Consider the following 25,354-nt stretch of genomic DNA (forward strand, 5'->3'; position numbering starts at 1 on the left):
CTTCAGCAATTTTTAATTCTCTATCACTTTCTGTATCAAAAAGCCATATCATTATTAAAGACATACTACAAATTTGGGGAACTAAGCAATTCCTCTTTTAGATCTTAAAAATCTAAAACTGCATTCAAAATTTCTGGCAACGCTGCAAGGAAAAAATACTTATGAGATGGATTTTTTTAAATTTACAGCTAGATTGACAAATTGTACATCACATTTCAGCCCAAAGTCATCTATGGTGGCCAAGACATTAATCTTCAGGAATCCTGGTTTCTAATGGAAAAAATGTTCAACTTTTAGTATTGCAAATAAGAAAGTTAACCTCCATGAGTGGCTCAACTACACGTGAAGTATCCACTTATATAGTACATCTGTTAATGAAAAGTAAGTCATACCTCAGTCATTCTGTTACAAAGTTTTCTTTACATAATATGTATTCTTGTGTGCCTCAGTTGCAAATGTCATATAATATAGTATTGTTTTTGTGGATGCAGAATACGTAGCTGAATGAAAATAAACACTTAAAGTGCTCTTTTACTCTGAAAAATATATTTTAAAAGATCTACAAAAATGGTATTATGCAAGGCTCCACATTTGTGATTCAAGGACACCAAGATCAAATCTGCTCACTTTGCAAGCAAAAAAACTTTTTAAAACCTCAAGTTCCCGATATCCAAAAGTCAAGTTACGCTCTCTTGCTCATCCATTGACCAGTAATTCTACCCCAACTAATACATACTACAGGTGTAGTCATGGGACAAGTGAGGTAGAATTCTTTAACTAGAATTTAATTAACTTATTGATGTGAAAGCCTGAAGAAGAAGAAAAAAAGTATATTGCCTCTGTAAACATGTCCTGCAAACCTAATAAAATCAATTAAGTCAAAGCAGCTATTTTCTTACTGAAATAAACAAATACAGTATACGTGCATGATTATTTCTGACTTGGAACAGATGCAATCTGTTAAAATAAAAGATTAAGAATGGAAACTATACCCAAGTAAGAAAATGTTGGCCTACAGGCCTCAAGTACTTAGAGCACCAGTTTTCTTTAAAAGACAGTTTTTTAAAGAAAGCCAAAACTACCCACAAAATTACTCTTGCAGTTTGTGGTGTCAGGATCGTGCAGCGTCACCTTTAATGTTTCGAAATTTTCATATGTAATAGTTAACTGTTGTATAACAGGAATACAAAAAAATTAAGTAAGAAAAAAAGTAACTTTTACAAACTTCAGCTGATATAGATCCCTCAGTCTTCTTCATTCTGTATACAGACATTAAAAACCATGGACTAAATAGAGGCACCACTGGTTTCATGGCTCATTACAACCATTTGCAAGGCGCACTACTGCCTGATAACCATTAATTGCCCAGTTCATTTTAAGTGGTCACCTACATTATGCATGAACCCCCTGCACTTAACAATCTGTCCCAACTTGAATTTAGCTTAACCACTCTGGTTAACTTCCCCAGACCTGAAGAAGAGCTCTGTGAAGCTCGAATTCCTAAGAGCCTTTGGATGAATAACATCTGGTCCTGCCAATTTTTCAAATTGGTAAATTAACTGTAATCAATTTGAATCAGAGATAACCCCGCTGATATGACCAGGTAAAGAGTGGAGTTGTCAACTGTGATAGAGAAAGTATGGAGAAGAGAAGAGGCACTGAGTCACTGATATTGAGATGACATTAGACTACAGGAGCAGAAGTCACCCACTGGGCGGGGCATGTAGGGAAGGAGACTGATCAGTTGTGGTGGGTGGGAGAGAGACAGGGAAGGAGGGGCAAAAGGATCTACTAAGGCATGGCTGAAAGAGCAGTTGTGAAGTTACGAACAAAACTAGGGAAGGGTCAGTGTAGTAGAAACCAAAGGAGATAGGACATTGAAATTAAATGCATAAACTTCCCTTCCCCTGCTATTGACATAACAGCAAACTTCATAGCAAATCACTTAAATGTTAAATATTCCAGTATGTTAACAGCATCAAATCTATGAGGTAGTCATAAGTAGAATAAGCATTGCAATGCAATAAGCTGTTTGTATTTTGAGTGTCCCGACAACTGCCTATTTTAGTAGAAGGGTATATTATTTAATATTTATAGGGACACTATCATACTGAATTTTTAAAAATAAGTATTTAAATAGAGCACCCTGTAAATAGTATTTACTGAAAATCCTCTTTAAAATGGTTAAGTATTCTTTTGTTGATGTTCAGAACTGCAACAAACATGCTGCAGAACCTCTCTCTGCTCTCTCCCCTCCATTTCTGTGCACTTATCTGATTGCTGCCTGTTCTAATTGTGCTTTGCTGCTGGTGAATTACCACTTGCAGATACTGACAAGAGAGTAGATTAGCTCCTTCAAAGGCAGTTCATGAGAGTGATTAAATTAACCAATAATAGCATAGTGAAACCGTCTATACACAAAGTTCGCAAACAGATAAAAAAAGAAAGTATTTTTCTTTACTATACATTAGAAATCAGACACCATGGATCCCCACTTGAATCTGACAAGTAAATGATGCAGCAGATTTAGGCAGACAAGCAGAATCATTTCCTGCCATTCTGAATAATATTAATAAACAGATAGATTCATAGATATTAAGGTCAGAAGGGACCATTATGATCATCTAGTCTGACCTTCTGCACAACGCAGGCCACCCACCCACTCCTGCGAAAAACCTCTCACCTATGTCTGAGCTATTGAAGTCCTCAAATCGTGGTTTAAAGACTTCAAGGAGCAGAGAATCCTCCAGCAAGTGACCCATGCCCCATGCTACAGAGGAAGGTGAAAAACCTCCAGGGCCTCTTCCAATCTGCCCTGGAGGAAAATTCCTTCCAGACCCCAAATATGGCGATCAGCTAAACCCTGAGCATATGGGCAAGATTCACCAGCCAGATACCCAGGAAAGAATTTTCTGTAGTAACTCAGATCCCACCCCATCTAACATCCCATCACAGGCCATTTGGCCTATTTACCATGAATATTTAAAGATCAATTAATCATGTTATCCCATCATGTTATACCACCATCCCATCATGTTATCCCCCCATGTTATACCACCATCTCCTCCATAAACTTATTGAGTTTAATCTTAAAGCCAGATAGGTCTTTTGCCCCCACTGCTTCCCTTGGAAGGCTATTCCAAAATAAATGTAACAGCATCCAGGCTTCAACAGGAGTGCTGGTCAAGAGAACAGACATATAATCTGATTGCTTATACTGAAAACAGAACTGTAGTAATTTATACCAAACCCAAACAGTTGAGAGCATGATGAAATCTCATTACAACTAAATGAGAATATATGATAAAAGCTTCTTGAATAAACAATAAGAAAAAATTATGGAAAACAAGACAACCTCTAACACCAGCACCATGTGAAAAAAATTCAGGCTGATAGCCTTTCAAAGATAGTGGAGACAAATAACTTGTCATTTTTAAAAAAAGAAAAGGAGTACTTGTGGCACCTTAGAGACTAACAAATTTATTTGAGCATAAGTTTTCGTGAGCTACAGCTCTTTTTCTTTCTGCGAATACAGATTAACGCGGCTGCTACTCTGAAACTTGTCATTTTTAGTGGAATGGGTACCACAGCTCTTTAAGTTAAACATTATGGAGGACAGTATATAATATATAAGAGAGCCAGCAAGTGGATGAGTATGCATCATATATCAAAGGAAGGTGCACAGGTAAGATAAGGACCTGGACATCAGCCTATTGTTTTCACACACTGAAATTTACACAAAAAATGGTGGTTGGCTGCAGCTGAAAACCTCCAAGGCACTGTCTACTTCTAATACCAACACAAAAGACAAAAATATTAATTCCTGAATCATAGTTCTAGCAACCAAGTAAAAACAAAGCATCATGCACACTTTCTTATTCATTTATAAGAATCTCCCAAGCCCTACAAACCCATTCCCTGCCAGACTCATTAGTTTGGTCTCGGGCAAACAGTACTTATTTGGGGAAAAGGAGCCTGCCACTAAATTGCTGATTAAACAATTCCAGCTTCAAAACAAGTTTGACAGGTCTAGTCTTACCCTTAGGCCATGTCTACACTACAAAGTTAAGTCAACTGCATGTAAGTCGACATCGAGCCTCCAATTTAAGCAAGTCAATTTTGCATGTCAACACTACTCATTGTGTCCGCAAAGCGCATCCTCACTACCAGGGCTTGCATCGACGCACGGAGCACTGCACTGTGGGTAGCTATCCCATAGTGCACGTAGCCAAGTGGAATTTTGGGTTGGGCTTGCAATGCCTTATGGGACCAAAACATAGGCACAGGTGGTTATGGGAACATGGCGTTAGCCTCCCATGATGCACTTACCTCCCTCCCTGAAATCAACGGCAAACAAACCAAGCCTTTTTCACATCTTTTTCTGTAAGCCTGGATTATCCGCGTGGACACCATAGCATGAAAAGCATGGACCCTGCTCAGTTGTACGCTGTTGTTGTGACCATTACAAACACCTCGAGCCTTATACTGCAGTATTTACACAGCTAATACAGGAGCCACCACACGGAACTATGTGATGCCACGCAAGTAGCCCTGCTGGAAGACAGAGCAGAGCAATTCGCAGTTGCTGGTGACAGTCACTCATCACCTTGACATGGCTGAGTGCCAGTTCTGGGCCCATGAAACAAGCACTGACTGGTGGGACCGCATCATTATGCAGCTATGGGATGACAAGCAGGGGCTGCAGACCTTTTGAATACATAAGGCCACTTTCCAGGAACTATGTGAAGGGCTTTCCCCAGCCCTGAAGTGCAGCTATACTAAAATGAGAGCTGCTCTGACAGCGGAGAAGCGAGTGGCGATAGCTCTGTGGAAGCTACCAGACTGCTACCCGTCAGCGGGGCATCAATTTGGAGTGGGTAAATCTACCGTGGGATCTGTTGTGATCCAAGTTTTCATGGCCATCAACAGACTTCTGCAAAGAGGGTAGTGAAATTCTGGGCAACATGCAGGACATAGGGAACAGATCACAGCAAAAACATCCACTAACTGTGGTGGGGCGATAGATGGAATACATATCCCTGTCTTGGCACCAGACCACTTTGCCAAAGAGCATATAAACCGAAAGGGGTACTTCTCAATGGTGTTGCAAGCACTGGTGGATCACAGGGGCATTTCACCAACATCAATATTGGATGGTCAGAAAAGGTGCATGATGCGTGCATTTTTAGGAACACAGGTCTTCAGAAAGCTGCAACCAGGGACTTTCTTTTTCAGACTGCAAAATAACCATTGGTGATGTTGAAATGCCAATCATGATCCCCAGAGACCCAGCCCAATCCTTGCTCTGATGGTTCATGAAGCTGTACAAAGGCAGCCTGGACAGCAGTAAGGACCCATTCAACCGTAGGCCGAGCAAGTGCAGCATGATGGTGGAATGTGCCTTTGGACATTTAAAAGGTCGCTGGCATTGTTTGCTTTCTCAGCTAGACTTCAGTGAAAGCAATATCCCCATTGTTATTGCTGTCTGCTGTGTGCTCCATAACATCTATAAGGCAAAGGGAGAAAAGTTTCTGCCAGGGTGGGGGGTTGAGGCAGATTGCCTGGCAGCCAATTTTGAGCAGCCAGACACCAGGGCAATAAGAAGAGCACATCGAGGGGCTCTGCGTCTCCATACGGCTTTGAAAAACAGTTTCAGCAATGAGCCAGAGTAATGTGATACTTATCTGTGTTGTTCCTTACCAAACTGTCCCCTCTATTGCATTTTCCTCCCTGTAAACTCCACCCCGATCAACCACTATGTGTTCAATTAATAAAGAGCCTTTTCTCCTCAATCTATTAGGATTTACTATGCACACAAAAACACAGAGACAGCAAAGAAGACTAAAATAACCTGGGGCAAAAGGACAGATAACACTGGGGGGGAAGGGAGGACAAGGACAGCTTGCTTACAGATGCACTGCAATAACAAAGGTGTGGGAATGGGCACCTTCTGGTCCTTGGACCCTCCCCTGCTATTGAGTGCAAGGGATAGCGAACTTCCCCCCAACCTCACAGAACGTTTCAGGGAGGAGGATGTAGAACTGGGCGATGATGGCATCAGGTCCAGCATAGGCTGCAGAGGGACTCTAGCATCCAGCAGCTGCCTTTCTTGAACCTCAAGCAGACGCCTCAACATGTCTGATTGCTCCTTCATAATCTGCAGAATCTCTTCCCATGTGGCATGCTCTTGTTCCCTGCATGTTCTCCTGTCCCTGTCCACGTCCAGGTTGTCGGACACTGTAATCCTCCATACTCTGAGCTCCATCTTGTCACTCTCGAAGGCACGCATTAACTCATTGAACATGTCCTCCCAAGTCTTCTTTTTCTGCCTTCTAATCTCAAAAAGTCTCTGTCCCGGTGTGGAGGATGCATCAACGGACAAGGTTTCAGCTGCAAGGAATGCAACTCGCAAGGGTAGCATTGACAGTGCATACATTGTTTCTGGTGCACAGTTAATATTTTTAATTAAAAAAAACACCCCTCAGTACACTTCACTGCAAGCCACAACATAATCACAACTGCTGGTTATTGCAAGAGTCAGTTTGCTGCTCTAGCCATGGTGAGTAAGGCAACGAGGCATGGGCGAGAGGTCTTCTGCTGCTGCTTTTGTGAAAACATCCTTGCAATCAAAGGCTGGAACTTGAGAAAAGCCCCCTTTCCCCTGGATGGTGCTTGAGGACAGGCACCAGCATAAAGCCCCCTAAATAGTTCGTTTTTTACAGAAGCAGCACTGGGTTTGGGGGGGTGGTGACGGAGACAAACAGGAAGCCGCTACCACAGTCCCCCCCCCTTTTTTTAAATGCTGCTTGCAATACACAGTGATCCCTTCCAACCACAACCATGGCATATTTGAGAAAGCGTGGTTGTGTGACCCAGATTTCACCAAACGGGGCCAGTTACTTGTTGAATTGTTTGTGGTTTAAGGGCTAGCAATGAAGACTTTCCCCGTTTCCCCTAGGTGATTCTGTGTGATATCACTCTCCTGAGGGTAACAGAAGCTGCAAGGGAGCAGATGCTGCAAGCGTCTGGGTACAGACCTGGTCCTTATGCTGCAATAGTGTGTGTTGCAATGATGCCAACAGAGTTAATACTGGAGTGGCGTGGGAAAGTGTCCTACCATGGTGGACGAAATAAGGCAGCCCTTTACGAGTACCTTCATGAAATCTTCCTAGAGATCTCCAAGGAGGATTCCTGGGTCATCTCTGTGCACATAAACAGTCTTTTTTGAAGAGCACCCTCTGCGTAGCTGGAGTGCCAACAATACCCACTACACCTACTTTTTTGTTCAGATTTAACATAAAAAATAATAGCACATAACCCCTACAGCTTGATTGGAAATGTGTATTCATCAGATGTGCCTTCACCGGCATCACGCTCCACTGCCAACTGCTCCTGTGAAGGGATGGGCTCCAGGGTTAAAAACAGTTCCTGGCTGTCGAGGAGGATCGATCCTCCATTTGCCTGCCTCAGATTCTCCTCCTCCTCTTCCTTGTCAACAATGTCCTCATTGTTGCCCAAGAACCCCGGGCAATCTTGAGAAGTATCCACAGATCATTTTGGGGTAGTGGTAAGGTCGCTGCCAAGAATCGCATGCAGCTCCTCATAAAAGCAGCACATCTGTGGGGCAGAACCAGAACGACTGTTGGCCTCCGTTGTCTTCTGGTACGCTTGCCAAAGCTCCTTTATCTTCATGCGGCACTGCTGAGTCTCCCTAGTGTAGCCCTTCTCCCCCTTGCCCTGTGCAATCTTGGCATAGATATCAGCGTTTCTTCTGCTGGATCGGAGCTCTCCCTGCACAAACTCTTCTCCCCACACAGCAATAAGTTCCACTATCTCCTGTGTACTCCATGCTGGAGCGTGTTTGCGGCCTTAAGTCTCCATGATCAGCTGTGCTGGCGAGCTCTCCACACTGATTAAACAGGAAATGAAAATTCAAAAGTTCCTGGGTCTTTAACAGGGGAGCGACTATTTCCTGTGTACCTGGCTGACGTGCAGTGGAGTTCAAAGTGCTCTCCAGAGCAGTCAGAGCGGAACACTATGGGACACCTCCTGGAGGCCAATTTCATTCAAATTACACAACACAGTGTTTACACTATCCCCATGTCAACCCATGGGTGTCGAACCAAGCACTATGCCTCTTGCAGAGGTGGCGTACAGAAGTCGACTTTACAGGCCACTTAGGTCGGCGGAAGGGACTCAGTAGTGTAGATACATAAATTATTAGATCGATTTAACGCGGCTTATGTCGACCTAAGTTTTTAGTGTAGACCTGGCCTTAGACTCAGATTAGTTGCCTTGTAAGCCATAAACATTTAGTTAGTCAGATTTACAAATATCTCCTTTTTCGTACCCCTGTTATGACAATATTTTATATAGTTTTTATTTTTTTTCATGATGTCAGGGCTCCCTCCCCACTCTGAACTCTGGGGTACAGATGTGGAGACCCACATGAAAGACCCCCTAAGCTTATTTCTACCACTTTAGGTTAAAAACTTCCCCAAGGCACAAATCCTTCCTTGTCCTTGGATGGTACTGCTGCCATCACCAAGTGAGCGAGACAAAGATTCAGGAAAAGGATCACTTAAGAGTTCCTGTTTCCCCAAAATATCCCCCCAAGTCCCTTCACCCCCTTTCCTGGGGAGGCTTGAGAATCATATACCAACCAAATAGGTAAACAAGGTGAGCACAGACCAGATCCTTGGGTTTTTAGGACACAAAAAACCAATCAGGTTCTTAAAAGCAGAACTTTATTATAAAGAAAAAAGTAAAAGAAGCACCTCTGTAAAATCAGGATGGAAGGTAATTTTACAGGGTAATAAGATTTAGAACACAGAGGATTCCCCTCTAGGCAAAACTTCAAAGTTACAAAAAACAAGAATAAACCTCCCTCTTAGCACAGGGAAAATTCACAAGCTAAACCAAAAGATAATCTAACGCATTTCCTGGCCATTGCTTACAATTACCGCAATTTTAGATGTATCATTTCAGTAGAAGCTGGATTACTTGCTTGGTCTCTCTCTTTGTCTCATGAGGGAACACACAGAGAGCAAACAAAACCTCCGCCCTCCCTCCCAGATTTGAAAGTATCGTCTTTCTCCATTGGTCCTTCTGGTCAGGTGCCAACTAGGTTAATGGAACTGATTAACCCTTACAGTTAAGTGATTCTGTACCTCTGGCCAGGAGGGATTTGATGTTACTGCATATATAAAGATTGTTACCCTTCCCTTTATATGTATGACACATGGCATCAGTATTATTGTTTAAATCAGGTGTTCAGATACTCTGGTGATGAATACAGTATAAATACCTAACAGTAACCACAATTATCTACTGCCACCAGAGCTCAAGAAAGCTCTTTCTTCAGTTCTACTCAAAATGCATACCACTCAGATTATCAAATTATTTTAGAACATGTAAAACACCCACAGTAACCAAGACCAGATATCCCCCTAGACTCTCTTTTCCAGTATAGTGGAAAGAAGGTTATTGTACTTATAATACCAGATTATCCAAATGTATTGGGAGGAGGTGGCAATCAGAAACTATTGATAATCAGAATTTCAGATAAATTTAAGCATTCTGTGCGGAGGGGGTGCGAGTGTTAGGAAAGGGGCGCCCACACCTGGCGTCTGGCGGAGGTGGGGATGCGAGTGTCTGGGCTAGGGGGTGCCCCGTGGCTGGACTCTGAGGAGCAGGGGTAGGGAGTACATGAGAGTGTCTGGACTGGGGGGGACCGCAGCCGATAGGGAGGGTGTGCATGCGAGTGTCTGGCTGGGGGGGCCCCACGGCTGGGATCTGGAGGGTAGAGGGTGCATGCGAGTATCTGGACTGGAGGGCGCCAAGCAGCTGGGCTCTGGGGGGGACGGGGAGGGGTGTCCGGCCCCCTACTGGGCTCTAAGTGGGGTTGGGGAGAGAGAAACAGGAACTGGGTTGTCGTGGGGTTTTCCTTAACTTTCTATTCCTGGAGGAATTATTTTGTGTCTGTACTGTTACAGACATAGTTGTTGGGACATATTTTGAAATAAATTACCAAAATAATTGAAACTGGTGTGAATATACAGTTATTTTGACAAATAAAATATGCAGAATTTTAAAATACTGTGCACATAATTTTTTGGCGCAGAATTCCCCTAGTAGTATATGTATACATCTTTGCAGACAAGAGCTGCTGCAGGTACATACCAAACTGTGGACAATGAGGGATAATTGAATCTTCATGACTGCTCGACAAATATGCTAAGAGAGTTTGTTGGGAGAAGACACTTCCTCCTCTGGTCTTGGGGGAGGGAGGAGAGGAGGGCTGGCAGAGTGGAAAGTTACTGAAACACAGAACAAAGAAAGCTAGGTGTTGGAAGGAAGTTTGGGCAGGAGGAAGGGAAGGAAGAGCACGCACAGACAGCCAAAGTGAGAGGAGGTGAGCTGGGGGAGAAGACTCCATGTTTCAACACACAAACCATGCTCTGCAGCAGAAGGATCTGAACAACCCAGAGGATCGAGCCTCCATCCCAAAGCATGCTCTGGAGTGGTGTGAAAACAGGTAGGGAAGTGTGTATAGGGTTTATTATTTTGTATGGACCTGTGTATATCTCAGCCTACTAAAGAGCAATAATGTGTTAGACTCTGGGCAAAGAATGTGCTGTATGCTTTACACTTACCACAGGCCTCCTGAGAGTGTTAAAAGTTAACCCAGAATGTTCACACCTTTGGGTGGAGTTCTGGGAGAGGGTGTGTTTAGGCTACAAGGGAGTCAGGCTAGGGAGCAGGACCATTGGTTCCAGCACTCAGGAACAGATGCTTTAACAGAGTAATCTTGGTGCAGAGAGGGAAGAACTACTAGATATAGCAGTCATCTTAACTTGCTCTAGATATCTAATATACTTTCACAAAGTTATTTAAACAGCACCATAATTCATTTAAACTGCAAAGGAAGGGCTTATTTAGCACGTTAGCCTTATACACATTGATATAAGCTGAAGAGGCATGAAACAATCACACTGAAAGTTATATACATTTTTCACCATTATTGTGTTAACTTTTCAGGAGAGAGCTGTGAATAATTAGGTAACTGATTCAAAAGCAGTCTAGGTCAGTAATAAGCAATATTTAGTACCATTTGACTGTTTGGTGGCCTATGTGTTTCAGTTGTGGACCTCAGACCTGTTCCTAGTACTACAGAATCCACATCAGTACTGTGTTACCAATATTTTAAACAATGGGCTCTCAAAAAATTTTCCCGTAACCTATAAATCTACTCTCTCTCTCTCATAAACAAGGAGGGAGGCAAAATAAGTGGGCATATGTTTAATATAGGACATAGCATACTGGATCAGACCAGTGGCCCATTTCATCCAGTATCCTGTCTCCAGAGACCAGCATAAAAACTCTGCAGTCGGCATATGTGAAATAATCTGTCCCCACACAAAGATTTCAACTTGATGTCTAATAATTAGGGATTTGTTTAAGCCCTAAAGCACAAGTTTTAAAGTTACTGTCATTACTTATGATTGTCATAGAGTCAGGGTTAAGTGCATCTTTGACACAAACACCCCAGGTCTTCCTTGAAGGCACCCACTTAAGGTTTTGGGCTTCCCAGCCATCACCTCTCTGGGGGCAGAAACCCATTTCTTTCCTCCTTCAGACCAGGGGTTTAGGCTTGCAATCCTTCTGCACTTCAATACGAGTTTGAAGCAGGTCTGACCTGGTATCAGCACCTGTGGTTATCTCTTTCTCCAAGGGCTAGCATAGTGTACACCAATTACCAACCAGTCTTCAAAGCATATTACATGTATTCTTAGGGCAAAAGTATTACAAAGAAAACACCTAAAAACCTACATGCATGCTGAAAGATTACCAGAGGTCATCTCTAAGTCCAATGTAGGACTCTGCTAGATATCAGTCTTTCAAACCCCAAAACTGAGTTTGCCCCCTTGATTACAAGTTCATATCAGTGTTTAGATCAGGAACCAGACACCAACTGGACAGTTCAGCTATTTCTTTATACAGTTCAGGCTGCTGATGTCCAGTCTCCAGGAACAGGTAATCACTAGTCAATGGCCCTATCCTCAGGATGGAGCTTCAAGGCGCTGGGTTTTTGCATAACTGCAGTTGTGTAATTTGCATAAACTAGTCCCTAGGGATTTCCCAGAAAACCCATTTTATACTTATTACTCCAGAAGTCCATGCTTCTCTTGCACATTTAAATATAGTAGTTGAACTTACACTCTGAGTTCTCACATCTGTTGCAATGTCAGGTTTCAGAGTAACAGCCGTGTTAGTCTGTATTCGCAAAAAGAAAAGGAGTACTTGTGGCACCTTAGAGACTAACCAATTTATTTGAGCATGAGCTTTCGTGAGCTACAGCTCACTTCATCGGATGCATACTGTGGAAATTGCAGAAGACATTATTATATACACAGACACCATGAAACAATACCTCCTCCCACCCCACTCTCCTGCTGGTAATAGCTTATCTAAAGTGATCATCAAGATGGGCCATAGATAAGCTATTACCAGCAGGAGAGTGGGGTGGGAGGAGGTATTGTTTCATGGTGTCTGTGTATATAATAATGTCTTCTGCAATTTCCACAGTATGCATCCGATGAAGTGAGCTGTAGCTTACAAAAGCTCATGCTCAAATGGATTGGTTGGTCTCTGGGGTGCCACAGGTACTCCTTTTCTTTTTGCGAATACAGACTGGCACGGCTGTTGCTCTGAAACCTGTCACTTTGCCTCAAAATCCTCTCCCCTCTCTGCCATGAGGACTCCTTTCTGCATGAGCTCCCAAAGTGAGAAGAAGGAAACAGTTTCCTGCTGTTCTGGTGCAAATCACAGTGAGCTCCCTGAATTTCATAGTTCAGAATGACAGGTTTCGGAGTAATAGCCGTGTTGGTCTGTGTTCGCAGGGAGAGGGGGAGTGCTGGTGGCACCTTAGAGACTAGCCAATTTGTTTGAGCATGAGCTTTCGTGGTGAGAGAACCTGGATTTCTGCAGGAAATGGCCCACCTCGATTATCATACACATTGTGAAGAGAGTGGTCACTTTGGATGGGCTATTACCAGCAAGAGAGTGAGTTTGTCTGTGGGGGGGCGGAGGGTGAGAAAACCTGGATTTGTGCTGGAAATGGCCCATCTTGATGATCACTTTAGATAAGCTATTACCAGCAGGAGAGTGGGGTGGGAGGAGGTATTGTTTCATGGTGTCTGTGTATATAATAATGTCTTCTGCAATTTCCACAGTATGCATCCGATGAAGTGAGCTGTAGCTCACGAAAGCTCATGCTCAAATAAATTGGTTAGTCTCTAAGGTGCCACAAGTACTCCTTATCTGTTGCAATGTGATTTTTGGATATTTTTAATATCTATATAAATATCCAATTGTTTTTTGAATGGTGTTAAGTTCTTGGTTTCAATGACTTCCTCTGGCATTGAGAGCCACAGTTTAATTACATGTTTGTGGGAAAGTATTTTGTATTATCTGTTTTGAATTTCCCACTTTTTAATTTAATCCAATGTCCCCTTGTTCTTGCATTACTCTTCTACTCTTGTATTGCTCGTGTTTAATACTTGCTGAAATGTTTACACATTATTCCTGAAAAACAAGAAGTACAAATTTCAATATAAGTAATCTGCTGTGTGCTGGCAGAGATTAAAGGGACATTTGAACCTGGAAAGTTTATTTACATGTTTTGTTTTGCTTTAAACAAATGACCCTTAAGATTATGACTGAAAAAATAGACTAAAAATAACTCTTCAATTTTTTTTTTGTTTACACAAAGTGCTGTTGAGTGCAGGAGTTTTGTTGATGGTCAGTTGTACCCATCTCATGTAAACAGCATGCCTCCATACATTTCTAATGCACAGCTCTGGGGATGAGGCAGCTCACATGCAATTCAACTTGATAGTCCCTATAAGGTCAAGGCAGCAATAGGGAGGGGGCAGAATCCCTCCCACAGAAGATTTTTTGAAAAATAGCTTATTACATTTCAGAAGCAAAGAGCATATATTCTTCAAAAATATTTTTTCTGAGCCCCAGATATAAAAGTGTCATTCATTACAGGGATGATTCTGCACTATCCAGAGAATGACTGAACCCCAGAAGCAGACAAGTCATCCCAACTGTCCCTTAGGTTTCAGAAGAAGCTTCTCTGACCACACTCCAAAACATCACTGATCCACTTTACAAATTCACCACTGTAACTCACATCCTTGTTGATACTGAGAGCAAGGATTGAACTGGTAGTGTCCTATTACTCTTACCCCTAGAGGCAGTCCTTTCAGAACAGGAATCTGAATGAGCAGGGTAGTGTGAACCTTGCACTCCCACAACCCACAGCTGTGACATTATCTGATTAAAATATGACCATGTAGATCATTATATGATCATTGTTATATAATTGCAACATCTCTTGTACAAAGTATGTCATGTAAGGTGTCAATGAAAAGTTATGATTTGCTGAATGATTGTATTCATGTATCATTTTTGTATCTGAAGTTATGAATATTGACTATGTACCTGCATTTCAAATATGTTTGTTACTGTGGTAATACCCACAAGGTAATTTACATACAGTCTAGGCAGCACATTGTGAATGGAGTATTCAAGTTAATGGCCCATCAACAAACACAATGGGCCATAGTAGAAGCCTATCCCCACCTAATGGGCTTTCCTGTGGAGGATTGTAGCTAAAATATGGGTAATGGCTCTGCTATGACTCACTGAAGCATCCAAGGACATGTGACTAAATCATGTGATACTGAACTCCATCTTGTGCCTGTACTTTTCCACAAACTGTGCTGAGGGCTTTGCTTGGAACAATGAGTTTCCCTCCACATGGCAAAAGCTAAAAGGCACGGGAAACAACTCCATTTTGCCTCTTTCCTGTTCTGATCTCTGGACTACGGACTCATACTAATGGGAGCATTCTAACCAAATGACTGAGGACCTTCCACTCATCTGAAGCAACCAGAGACTTAACTTGAGCCAGCAGTTTATGCATCACTGCTTCAAACCTGATCTAATAACTTTGCAATTGTTGTATGTATTTGAGTCCCTTAACCAATTTTAGCTCTCACTTCTTTCTTCTTATAAATAAACCTTTAGATATTAGATACTAAAGGATTGGCATCAGCATGATTATTGGGTCAGATCTGAGTTATATATTGACCTGGGTATGTGGCTGCTCCTTTGAGAGCAGAACCCCCCCTTGGTTGATGAAATTGGTTTTAAATAACCACCCATCATTAAGTCGTGTCTCTAAGGAGGCTGGCTAACAAGTCAGAAATTCAATGTGGTGAGATAGAAGTTTACTTTTGTTGCTGGTGTGGTATATCTTATGGAAGAATAACCACCAGTTTTGGGTTGTGCCTGCCCTCTTTCTTAGCAGTTTGTCCTGAATTTGGTAGTCTTAGTTGTAACCCACTGAGGCACAGTCACAACGGTATACTCATTCTGCCTATAATATAATGGCCCTCAGTTACAAGGGCACCTTTTCATAATCACAGAGAAATCACAAAATAGAAATTCTGACTGACATCACTGGGAGCAGGATCAGACTCAAGCTTTCAAAAAATATTTTTAAAACACTCCAACAAAGGTAAGAAATTGAGAATTGGAGGAAATGCACAACTTTTATGTAACTTTCTACACAGTTGACCTTTGTCTAAATTCCAAGGCTCTGAATGCTAGAAATAAAAGATCCTAGTTATTCTTGCCCTAACCCCAATATAAATAGAGACAAGTTTCAGAATTGCAAGCACACTAAAATATTATATCCCTTTACATTTGAGTAGCATTCCTATTCCACAGCAAACTGAAGTCATAAAATGGAAGATTTTTTCCTTAGTGAAGCTCTGACCTCAGTATCAGCCTCTAAGGCTGTCTACACTACAGAGTTTTTTTTGACAGAAGTTCTGTCAACCATCAAAAAGCGCTATAATTTTATCATTGTATGTTCACATTACGCTCTCTGTTGGCAGAGCACGTCCACACTTGGTGCTCTAGCATCAACAGTGAGAGCAGTGCACTGTGGGTACCTATCCCAGTGTGGTACTTGCCACCTTCTGCAGCTAGGACTTGTGGGAAGACAGAGTGGATCACAGCACATTATGGATGTTGAGTCAACGTCCCATGATGCATTATCTTCTGTCCCAGCATTCCACAGTCTGACTTTTTTTAAAGCATTTTTCAGTGGTCCCTGTTTATGGTGTGCCCGCCATCTCTGTGTGAAAGGATGGATCCTGCACTGCTCTCTACTGTTGTGGTCACTGTTATTAACACATCACAGATGGTAATGCAGTTAAGCATGAGCTACCAATCTTACCAGGAATCAGAGTTGCCTGACCTGCTTTGTGCGATGGAAAGAAGCAACACCAGATTACTTTTGGCATTCATGGAGCAGCTGCACACAGTGGACATCGCTTTTGGGCTCAGGAAACAAGCACTGAGTGGTGGAATTGCATTGCTATGCAGGTCTGGGATGACGAGCAGCGGCTTCAGAACTTTTGAATGCAGAAAGCCACCTTCCTGGAACTGTGTGCGAAACTCACCCCAGCCCTGAGGCACAAGGATACCAAAATGAGAGCTGCCCTCTCAATGAAGAAGCATATAGAGATCAGTGTGGAAGCTGGCAACCCCAGACTGCTACCAGTCAGTCACGAATCAGTTTGGAGTCAGGAAGTCAACTGTGGGGGCTGCATTAACACAAGAGTGCAGCGCCATTAATCACATTCTGCTAATCACACAACTCTCTGCAAAGTGCTCTGAAACAATGGATGGCTTTGCGGAAATGGGATTCCGTAACTGCAGCAGGGCAACATATAGAATGCATAGTCCAATTTTGGCCTTGGACCAATTTGTGACAGAGTACATCAATAGAAAGGGGCACTTCTCCATGGTATTGTAGGTGCTTGTGGATCACACGGGTGTTTCACTGATATCAATGTGGGGTAGTCTGTGAAGGTGCATGATGCACACGTCTTCAAGAACACTGGCCTCTACAGAAAGCTGCAAGCAAGGGACTTTCTTTCCAGACCAAAAGATTACACTGGGGGGATGCTGAAATGTCCATAGCGATCTTGGGATACGCAGCATACCCCTTACTCCCATGGCTCATGAAGTCTTACAGGGAAACCTGGACAGTAGCAAGGAGTGCTTCAACAACAGGTTGAGTAGGTGCAGAATGACTGTGGAATGTGCCTTTGGCAGATTAAAAATGTGCTGGTGCTGCCTTCATGCGGGTTAGATCTAAGTGAGGAAAACACTTCAATGGTCATAGCTGCATGCTCCATAATCTTTAGGAGGCTAAGGGTGAAAAGTTTGCCCTGAGTGGCGTTCCAAGGCATATCACCTGGCTGCTGATTTCGAGCAGCCTAATACAAGGGCTATTAGAGGGGCACAAGGAGGAGCAATTCGAATCAGGGAGGCTTTGAGGCAACATTCTTACAATGAGCACCAGTAATCTGCTTTTTCTATACAGCAATCTGCCATGCATCCTTAAGCTCAGTCATCTTATTTGGCCTAGCACTTGTGATGATTCCTGACTGGGATTTGTAGTAAGCAAATTATTAGCCCTGGTCTACACTAGGACTTTAGGTCGAATTTAGCAGCGTTAAATCGATGTAAACCCGTACCTGTCCACACGATGAAGCCATTTATTTCGACTTAAAGGGCTCTTAAAATCGATTTCCTTACTCCACCCCTGACAAGTGGATTAGCGCTTAAATCGGCCTTGCCGGGTCGAATTTGGGGTACTGTGGACACAATTCGACGGTATTGGCCTCCGGGAGCTATCCCAGAGTGCTCCATTTTGACCGCTCTGGACAGCACTCTCAACTCAGATGCACTGGCCAGGTAGACAGGAAAAGAACCGCGAACTTTTGAATCTCATTTCCTGTTTGGCCAGCGTGGCAAGCTGCAGGTGACCATGCAGAGCTCATCAGCAGAGGTGACCATGATGGAGTCTCAGAATCGCAAAAGAGCTCCAGCATGGACCGAACGGGAGGTACGGGATCTGATCGCTGTATGGGGAGAGGAATCCGTGCTATCAGAACTCCGTTCCAGTTTTCGAAATGCCAAAACCTCTCTCAAAATCTCCCAGGGCATGAAGGACAGAGGCCATAACAGGGACCCGAAGCAGTGCCGCGTGAAACTGAAGGAGCTGAGGCAAGCCTACCAGAAAACCAGAGAGGCGAACGGCCGCTCCGGGTCAGAGCCCCAAACATGCCGCTTCTATGATGACCTGCATGCCATTTTAGGGGGTTCAGCCACCACTACCCCAGCCGTGTTGTTTGACTCCTTCAATGGAGATGGAGGCAATACGGAAGCAGGTTTTGGGGACGAAGAAGATGATGATGAGGAGGAGGTTGTAGATAGCTCACAGCAAGCAAGCGGAGAAACCGGTTTTCCCGACAGCCAGGAACTGTTTCTCAACCTGGACCTGGAGCCAGTACCCCCCGAACCCACCCAAGGCTGCCTCCTGGACCCAGCAGGCGGAGAAGGGACCTCCGGTGAGTGTACCTTTTAAAATACTATACATGGTGTAAAAGCAAGCATGTGAAAGGATTACTTTGCCCTGGCATTCGCGGCTCTCCTGGATATACTCCCAAAGCCTTTGCAAAAGGTTTCTGGGGAGGGCAGACTTATTGCGTCCTTCATGGTAGGACACTTTACCACTCCAGGCCAGTAACACGTACTCGGGAATCATTGTACAACAAAGCATTGCAGTGTATGTTTGCTGGCGCTCAAGCAACATCCGTTCTTTATCTCTCTGTGTTATCCTCAGGAGAGTGAGATATAATCCATGGTCACCTGGTTGAAATAGGGTGCTTTTCTTCAGGGGACACTCAGAGGAGCCCATTCCTGCTGGGCTGTTTGCCTGCGGCTGAACAGAAATGTTCCCCGCTGTTAGCCACAGGGAGGGGGGAGGGTTGAGGGGGTAGCCACGCGGTGGGGGGAGGCAAAATGCGACCTTGTAACGAAAGCACATGTGCTATGTATGTAATGTTAACAGCAAGGTTTACCCTGAAAGAGTGTAGCCAGTGTTTTATAAAATGTGTCTTTTTAAATACCGCTGTCTCTTTTTTTTTCTCCACCAGCTGCATGTGTTTCAATGATCACAGGATCTTCTCCTTCCCAGAGGCTAGTGAAGATTAGAAAGAAAAAAAAACGCACTCGAGATGAAATGTTCTCCGAGCTGATGCTGTCCTCCCACACTGACAGAGCACAGACGAATGCGTGGAGGCAAATAATGTCAGACTGCAGGAAAGCACAAAATGACCGGGAGGAGAGGTGGCGGGCTGAAGAGAGTAAGTGGCGGGCTGAAGAGAGGGCTGAAGCTCGAATGTGGCGGCAGCGTGATGAGAGGAGGCAGGATTCAATGCTGAGGCTGCTGGAGGACCAAACCAGTATGCTCCAGTGTATGGCTGAGCTGCAGCAAAGTCAGCTGGAGAACAGACTGCCACTACAGCCCCTGTGTAACCAACCGCCCTCCTCCCCAAGTTCCATAGCCTCCACACCCAGACGCCCAAGAACGCGGTGGGGGGGCCTCCGGCCAACCAGCCACTCCACCACAGAGGATTGCCCAAAAAAAAGAAGGCTGGCATTCAATAAATTTTAAAGTTGTAAACTTTTAAAGTGCTGTGTGGCATTTTCCTTCCCTCCTCCACCACCCCTCCTGGGCTACCTTGGTAGTCATCCCCCTGTTTGTGTGATGAATGAATGAAGAATGCACGAATGTGAAGCAACAATGACTTTATTGCCTCTGCAAGCGGTGATCGAAGGGAGGAGGGGAGGGTGGTTAGCTTACAGGGAAGTAGAGTGAACCAAGGGGCGGGGGGTTTCATCAAGGAGAAACAAACAGAACTTTCACACCGTAGCCTGGCCAGTCACGAAACTGGTTTTCAAAGCCTCTCTGATGCGTACCGCGCCCTCCTGTGCTCTTCTAACTGCCTTGGTGTCTGGCTGCGCGTAACCAGCAGCCAGGCGATTTGCCTCAACCTCCCACCCCGCCATAAACGTCTCTCCCTTACTCTCACAGATATTGTGGAGCACACAGCAAGCAGTAATAACAGTGGGAATATTGGTTTCGCTGAGGTCTAAGCGAGTCAGTAAACTGCGCCAGCGTGCCTTTAAACGTCCAAATGCACATTCTACCACCATTCTGCACTTGCTCAGCCTGTAGTTGAACAGCTCCTGACTACTGTCCAGGCTGCCTGTGTATGGCTTCATGAGCCATGGCATTAAGGGGTAGGCTGGGTCCCCAAGGATACATACAGGCATTTCAACATCCCCAACAGTTATTTTCTGGTCTGGGAATAAAGTCCCTTCTTGCAGCTTTTGAAACAGACCAGAGTTCCTGAAGATGCGAGCGTCATGTACCTTTCCCGGCCATCCCACGTTGATGTTGGTGAAACGTCCCTTGTGATCCACCAGAGCTTGCAGCACTATTGAAAAGTACCCCTTGCGGTTTATGTACTCGCCGGCTTGGTGCTCCGGTGCCAAGATAGGGATATGGGTTCCGTCTATGGCCCCACCACAGTTAGGGAATCCCATTGCAGCAAAGCCATCCACTATGACCTGCACATTTCCCAGGGTCACTACCCTTGATATCAGCAGATCTTTGATTGCGTGGGCTACTTGCATCACAGCAGCCCCAACAGTAGATTTGCCCACTCCAAATTGATTCCCAACTGACCGGTAGCTGTCTGGCGTTGCAAGCTTCCACAGGGCTATCGCCACTCGCTTCTCAACTGTGAGGGCTGCTCTCATCTTGGTATTCATGCGCTTCAGGGCAGGGGAAAGCAAGTCACAGAGTTCCATGAAAGTGCCCTTACGCATGCGAAAGTTTCGCAGCCACTGGGAATCATCCCAGACCTGCAACACTATGCGGTCCCACCAGTCTGTGCTTGTTTCCCGAGCCCAGAATCGGCGTTCCACAGCATGAACCTGCCCCATTAGCACCATGATGCATGCATTGGTAGGGCCCATGCTTTCAGAGAAATCTGTGTCCATGTCCTGATCACTCATGTGACCGCGCTGACGTCGCCTCCTCGCCCGGTAGCGCTTTGCCAGGTTCTGGTGCTGCATATACTGCTGGATAATGCGTGTGGTGTTTAATGTGCTCCTAATTGCCAAAGTGAGCTGAGCGGACTCCATGCTTGCCTTGGTATGGCGTCCGCACAGAAAAAAGGCGCAGAATGATTGCCTGCCGTTGCTCTGACGGAGGGAGGGGCGACTGACGACACGGCTTACAGGGTTGGCTTCAGGGAGCTAAAATCCACAAAGGGGGTGGCTTTAAATCAAGGAGTAGTTCAGGCAGGAGTTCATGGAGGGTTCCAATAAGAAATGGTGCACCTAAGTTACTGTTCTTATTGGAACAAGGAGGTTAGCCTGGCCTCTGATTGATACATGGCTAGATTTAGCTCGCTGCACCTTCTCTGTGAGTGACTGCAGTGTGACCTAGAGGAATGAGTCCCCTAGACAGGGGAAGAGGCAAATGAGTACAAAACAAATCTGGTCTATTTCTTGTTTTGATCCACTCCATCTATCTTTTACATCTTTGGCTGGCAGCAGACGGTGCAGAAGGACTGCATGCCATCCACATCTCATGGCTGCTCGGCAGAAGATGGTACAGTACGACTGCTAGCCATCCTCATCTCTTCCCTGCCTGGCAGAAGATGGTGCAATATGACTGCTAGCCATCCTCATCTCTTGCCTGCCTGGCAGAAGATGGTACAATACGATTGCTAGCCATCTTCATCTCTTGCCTGCCCGGCAGAAGACGGTACAATACGACTGCTAGCAATCCGTATTGCCTGCCTGATCACCATAAGACGGTTCAATAGGACTGACTGCAGGACTAAAGAGAATGACCTGGTCAAGTCACCAAAAATTTAGTCCCTGCGCCCATGTCTGCCCAGGCGCTTCCAGCCGACGTGGCCAGGAGCACCTCGGACACGACGAGGACGGGTAACAGTCATACTGCACCGTCTGCTGCCAGAAGGCAATGGGTTGCTGCTACTGTGTAGCAATGCCGTACCGCGTCTTCCAGCACCCAGGAGACATACGGTGACGGTTACCTGAGCGGGCTCCATGCTTGCGGTGGTATGGAGTCCGCACAGGTAACTCAGGAAAAAAGGCGCGAATCGATTGTCTGCCCTTGCCTTCACGGAGGGAGGGAGGGAACGGGGGCCGGACAATATGTACCCAGAACCACCCGCGACAATGTTTTAGCCCAATCAGAGTGCTCCATTGTGACTGCTCTGGACAGCACTCTCAACTCAGATGCACGATTGTTTGCCGTTGCTCTGACGCAGGGAGGGGTTACAGGGTTGACTTCACGGAGGGTTCCAATAAGAAATGGTGCACCTAAGTTACTGTTCTTATTGGAACAAGGAGGTTAGCGTGGCCTCTGATTGATACATGGCAAGATTTAGCTCGCTGCACCTTCTCTGTGAGTGACTGCAGTGTGACCTAGAGGAATGAGTCCCCTAGACAGGAGAGGAGGCAAATGAGTACAAAACAAATCTGGTCTATTTCTTGTTTTGATCCACTCCATCTATCTTTTACATCTTTGGCTGGCAGCAGACGGTGCAGAAGGACATATTGCCTACCTGCTCACCATAAGATGGTTCAATAGGACTGACTGCCGGACTTAAGAGAATGACCTGGTCAAGTCACCAAAAATTTAGTCCCTGAGCCCATGTCTGCCCAGGCGCTCCCAGCCGACGTGGCCAGGAGCACCTCGGACATGACGAGGACGGCTACCAGTCGTATTGTACTGTCTGCTGCCAGAAGGCAAGGGGTTGCTGCTACTGTGTAGCAATGCAGAACCACGTCTGCCAGCACCCAGGAGACATATGGTGACGGTTACCTGAGCGGGCTCCATGCTTGCGGTGGTATGGCGTCCGCACAGGTAACTCAGGAAAAAAGGCGTGAAACGATTGTCTGCCCTTGCTTTCACGGAGGGAGGGAGGGAAGGGGGGACTGACGATATGTACCCAGAACCACCCGCGACAATGTTTCAGCCCCATCAGGCATTGGGATCTCAACCCAGAATTCCAATGGGCAGCGGAGACTGTGGGAACTGTGGGATAGCTACCCACAGTGCAACACTCCGGAAGTCGACTCTAGCCTCGGTACTGTGGAAGCACTCCGCCGAGTTAATGCACTTAATGCACTTCTGTGGGGACACACACACTCGAATATATAAAACCGATTTCTAAAAAACCGACTTCTATAAATTCGACCTTATTCCGTAGTGTAGACATACCCTTAGAATCCATGTATATGTTACCAGCAGCAGCAATCACTACATGTAGGACACAAATAAAGACTGGTTACCTTTCAGAGAGTTTGTTTTTATTAAACACCAATTAACTCACACGAAAGGGTTGGTGGGAATGGAGGTAAGAGTGCTGAGCAGTGGAGGCTCTCATAGCTGTGCATAAATCCATAAATATTTTGGAAGGTGTCTCAAGGGCTGGAGTGAACAGGATATCGAGATGTTCGGGGAAGTTGCAAGGAATGTATGGGAGGAGTTTGGGGAGGGCATGGAAAACAGTTCTGTATAGGCTGAAAGGGGGGGGGGAGGGGGGAGCATGTATCTATTCTGCCTGGAGTGTGATTAGGGACTTCAACATCTCTGTTTGCTCCTCTATCACTTATCTGCTCATGGGCCTTTCAAATGCACTCCTCACTATACTTTCTATCCCGTCTTTCCATTTCTCTCAGTTCCATGGTGCTCTCTTTTTTCTAACTCGGAGGACTGGAGCACCTTTCTGAACATGTCCTCCTTGCTCTGTCTTGGTTGCTTCCTTATCTGGCAGAGGCGCTCTGCCAGTGTGCAGGGGGTTCCCTTGAAGGCCACATCTGCAGAAGCACAAGAAAATTCACAGAAGCATGATTGTTAGTTCACTCACAGCACTGAATCATTACAGTAAAATACACCTCTTATCACTTTCTCTCCGTCCCTTGGCATGCACACATCCCAACGAACACCCTAAACTCTCACAGATCTTGGGAGACAGACCAGTCCTCGCTTACAGACAGCCCCCACAACCTGAAGCAAATACTCACTAGCAACCACACACCACACAACAAACACACTAACCAAGGAACCTATCCTTGCAACAAAGCCCGATGCCAACTCTGTCCACATATTTATTCAAGTGACACCAACATAGGACCTAACCACATTAGCCACGCCATCATGGGGCTCGTTCACCTGCACATCTACCAATGTGATATATGCCATCATGTGCCAGCAATGCCCCTCTGCCATGTACACTGGCCAACCCGGATGTCTCTACGCAAAAGAATAAATGGACACAAATGTGACATCAGGAATCATAACATTCAAAAACCGGTAGGAGAACACTTCAACCTCTCTGACCACTCAGTAAAAGATTTAAGGGTGGCAATTTTGCAACAGAAAAGCTTCAAAAACAGACTCCAACAAGAAACTGCTGATCTTGAATTAATATGCAAACTGATACCATTAACTTGGGTTTGAATAGAGACTGGGAGTGGCTGGGTCATTACACATATTGAATGTATTTCCTTAAGTTTAGTATCCTCACACCTTCTTGTCAACTGTCTAAATGGGCCATCTTGATTATCACTACAAAAGGTTTTTTCTCCTACTGATAACAGCTCAACTAATTAGGCTCTCACAGTTTGTAAGGGTAACTTCCAACTTATCTGTATGCATGTATGTGTATATCTTACTATATGTTCCATTCTATGCATCCGATGAAGAGGGCTGTAGCCCATGAAAGCTTATGCTCTAATAAATTTGTTAGTCTCTAAGGTGCCACAAGTACTCCTGTCCTTTTTGCAGATACAGACTAACACGGCTTCTACTCTGAACCCTAAACATGGTGAGTTTGGCCTGGGTGGGCATTCAAAATGGGGCAAGGGTGTTAGTGATGCTTTCAGGGGATCAGTAAAAGCAACTGGGGACAATATTTTAAATTCTGCCACCATTTTCCACAGGCAGGGGTCACTGAAGCCGATCTCACTCCTCAGGGTGAGCAAAGATACATCTACTGCACGTGTCTGGGTTCAGACCCAGTCCCTATGCTGCTCGCCTGTGTGCTGCTTTGGTCCCTGCACAAGCGATTGCAGAGTGGCACAGGAAAGTTTCCTACAATGGGGGAAGGAGCAAAGCAGCTTTCCCAAGGAACCTTCAGCAAAGGATCACCAAGTACCACCAGTAAAGTTTCCTAGAGATCTCTCTGGAGGGTTCCCGTGAAATCGCAGTGTGCATCAATACACAGTTCACCACACTGCTTAGCTGCACAGGGAAATGTGGAGCACAATGAAACACAGCTAGTCTTGTAAATTTCTATCCCTTCCT

At 44.9% G+C, this 25,354-nt stretch overlaps 1 protein-coding gene across 23 annotated transcripts in view; it reads right to left on the reverse strand.

Annotated features, from left to right (window-relative positions):
* Nucleotides 1–25,354, reverse strand: part of FBXL2 (F-box and leucine rich repeat protein 2) — a 176,424-nt gene that overhangs the window by 145,199 nt on the left and 5,871 nt on the right. Inside the window, exon 1 of one of the 23 annotated variants that reach the window (XM_043540725.1) lies at nucleotides 10,183–10,233. The exons of the other annotated variants lie outside the window; for them this stretch is intronic. Within the exon in view, the coding sequence (XP_043396660.1) occupies nucleotides 10,183–10,218 (36 nt within the window). The 5' untranslated portion in view covers nucleotides 10,219–10,233. Of the gene's footprint in view, nucleotides 1–10,182; nucleotides 10,234–25,354 lie in introns of those variants that run through there. 23 annotated transcript variants of the gene reach the window in all.

This window comes from Chelonia mydas, chromosome 2, assembly GCF_015237465.2.
Source record: "Chelonia mydas isolate rCheMyd1 chromosome 2, rCheMyd1.pri.v2, whole genome shotgun sequence".
In the NCBI taxonomy this organism is placed as follows: Eukaryota; Metazoa; Chordata; order Testudines; family Cheloniidae; genus Chelonia; species Chelonia mydas.